This window comes from Centruroides sculpturatus, unplaced genomic scaffold (genome assembly GCF_000671375.1).
Source record: "Centruroides sculpturatus isolate CEXI.00-Female unplaced genomic scaffold, Cexi_2.0 scaffold5614, whole genome shotgun sequence".
Lineage (NCBI taxonomy): Eukaryota > Metazoa > Arthropoda > Arachnida > Scorpiones > Buthidae > Centruroides > Centruroides sculpturatus.
This window is the reverse complement of record NW_019389701.1, coordinates 1,476-4,123: the sequence shown is the minus strand read 5'-3', so window position 1 is coordinate 4,123 and position 2,648 is coordinate 1,476. Positions and strand designations below refer to the sequence as shown.

Genomic DNA, 2,648 nt, shown 5'->3' with positions numbered 1-2,648 from the left:
CAGCCACTCAATTATTCATATCAATTCTGAGAAAGATGTGTTTTTAGAATGTTCTAAAATGTTGATATTTTTCATTATGACCAAAAATATGTTTGTCAAATTTTTTAAATTCTGGAGCAAATTGAAACCTTTGAAGTAAGTAATAGCTACAGAAGTAACTTTTAATGCATATATTGAAAAATAAGACATTTTTAATTTTTAATTAAATAACAGTATAGCTAGACAGCATTTTAATGAGAGCACAGAGCATTATGCTAGTTTCTTAAAGACTGAATGCTGTTTTTCATTTATATATAATGTAGTGACAAATCATAGTGTTGACTTAAATAAATCTTCTAATAATCTATTCCTCTCTCTATATGTTTTCAATAATAAAAATATCAACAAGTATTTATTATATAAATAAATTATAATTTATTATTAATATATATAAATATATATATTATTTATATAAATATAAATAATATATATATTTATTTATTATATAAACAACATAAATAAGAAGTATCAAACATTGAACATATTTTCAAATCAAAATTTCACAAATTTGATTATTATGTTGTTGAGCACAAAAGTTGACTGTCAGTTAGTGTACAGGAGAATACTAACAAAAATGTCATAATTACTGAATAACAATGACACAAACTATCTATTAAGGTTTGGCAAGATATGGCCTGCAGGCTGCCAGTTGAACAACCCTGACTAAAACTATTGAGATAACTTTTATCTTTTATCCACAATAATGCTATACACATTTTAATTGATAATGTCATATGTTCAGTTGTATTTTAATATACATAAATTTTAATAACATTCATTATGATATTTCTGAAGACAAAAAATAATTATAAAGGAGATGAGAAAGCAACTTGATTAGAATAAATCAAATTCTTATTGTATTCAGGTCATTTCCAGCTTAGAGTTAATAGTTATATTAAATAGAACTGAAAAAATTAAAAATTTATGTAGTGAATAAGTCATATACAGTAGTTCTGTATACAGTATAAAATCTATTTAGCATTACCTAAAAATTCAAGAAACTATATTTCATATGATAAAAATTTTTGCAAAGAATCTACTCAATTATATTGAGAATGAAAATGTCATTGCTAAGTTTAACTTTTTATTTTATTTAATCAGAATTACTTAGAAATGATTCTTTTATACTTTATAGAGTAAAATAGTTTACTCCAAAATTCTTATTTTCACTTAATTATTATTTTGTTAATTGTAATTCTGAGCATTTGATGAAGTTTAGTTAAACATTTGATAGCAAAAACAGATAAAAAAAAAAAAGATAATAGAAAGTAGATTATTTATTAATAAATTGAATTCACTAATATACAACCTGTAGTATGTTATGAAATAAAAAAAATCAAATTAAATTCAGTACATATTAAATAATAATCTGATTTACTTAATATTTTTAAAATAATATGTTGGAAAATTTATAGATATAATAATTATTATTTGTTGTCAATGATATAACAGATTAAATTGTGCAGTTGCCAGGTTTGAAATAACATACACTTTGTAAAATTTCATAAGAGTTAGTTGAATTAAATAATACAACAGTAACATATTAATTATAATAAAATAACTGAGTGAAAATTCAGAGGAACGATATTCGAATTAAAGTCATACTAATTATGTTTATTACAGCATCCATGTTTCAATGTAGTAAAGATGCTCTAATTCAAATAATTTCATATATTTTACTAAAACAGTAACATTATCATAATTTAATAATATCTGCACAATAAGTGTTAAATTGGTTAATGTAGAGTAATTATTTAAGTGTTTTTGAACTAATAAATAGGAATAGTCAACATTAAAAAAAAGTATACAACTTATCCATAAAATGTAAAAAACTAAATGATAAAAATATTTTATAATATATGATGTTTTCTATTGAAATTTTTTAAAATTAGTATATTGAATGTTGATTTATATTATTTTTTCTATTGTTAGAATATAGCTCAGTGGAGAAAAATGGGATATCACAATTCTCCTGAACATGAAAATTTCCGCCAACTTCTTCAAGCACCAGTAAGCGACGCACAAGAAATCTTACAAAGCCGTTTTCCAATGCCAAGATATATTGATTGTGATCAGGGAGGTTCGCAGGTAAATTAGTCTTTTTATTTTTATTTTTTTCAAATTACATTTTCGTTTATTTATTCATACTCGTATTAATATCAAATCATATTATTTTTAGGCTCGTTTTCTGTTATCAAAAGTAAATCCATCTATTACTCATAATAATATGTATAATTGGGCTCAGGTAAGACCTTTTGTTTTTATATTTGTAATATTTATTACTCATCAGAGTTTAAATTAGAAAAAAAATGTAATATATAGGCACATTTAATGAGTCAATTCTATCTTATCAGATATATTTATTTTTTAATATTTGATTAAAGAATTAAATATTATAATGTTGCTTTTGTTTGTTTTTAGTATTATTAATATACTGTGTATTGCTATAAATTAAAGATCTAATTGGCTCATAAATCTATATCAAGTTTACATTTTAAATTTAAAAAAAAAAGCTTATTTTTAGACTAGGATTTTTTTATCTTTATCTAGTTTTTATTTTCTGCATAATTAATATTCACAATTTATATATATATTTATTTATAACTATA

General features: G+C 21.8%; 1 protein-coding gene across 1 annotated transcript; it reads left to right on the top strand.

The window, feature by feature from the left end:
- Window positions 1-1,955: 1,955 nt before the first annotated feature.
- On the top strand, window positions 1,956-2,386 carry LOC111617338 (protein transport protein Sec23A-like). The gene is made up of 2 exons (XM_023358642.1): window positions 1,956-2,127; window positions 2,219-2,386. The coding sequence occupies exons 1-2, from the start codon at window positions 1,993-1,995 to the stop codon at window positions 2,339-2,341; spliced, it is 258 nt and encodes an 85-aa protein (XP_023214410.1). The 5' UTR covers window positions 1,956-1,992; the 3' UTR covers window positions 2,342-2,386.
- Window positions 2,387-2,648: the final 262 nt, after the last annotated feature.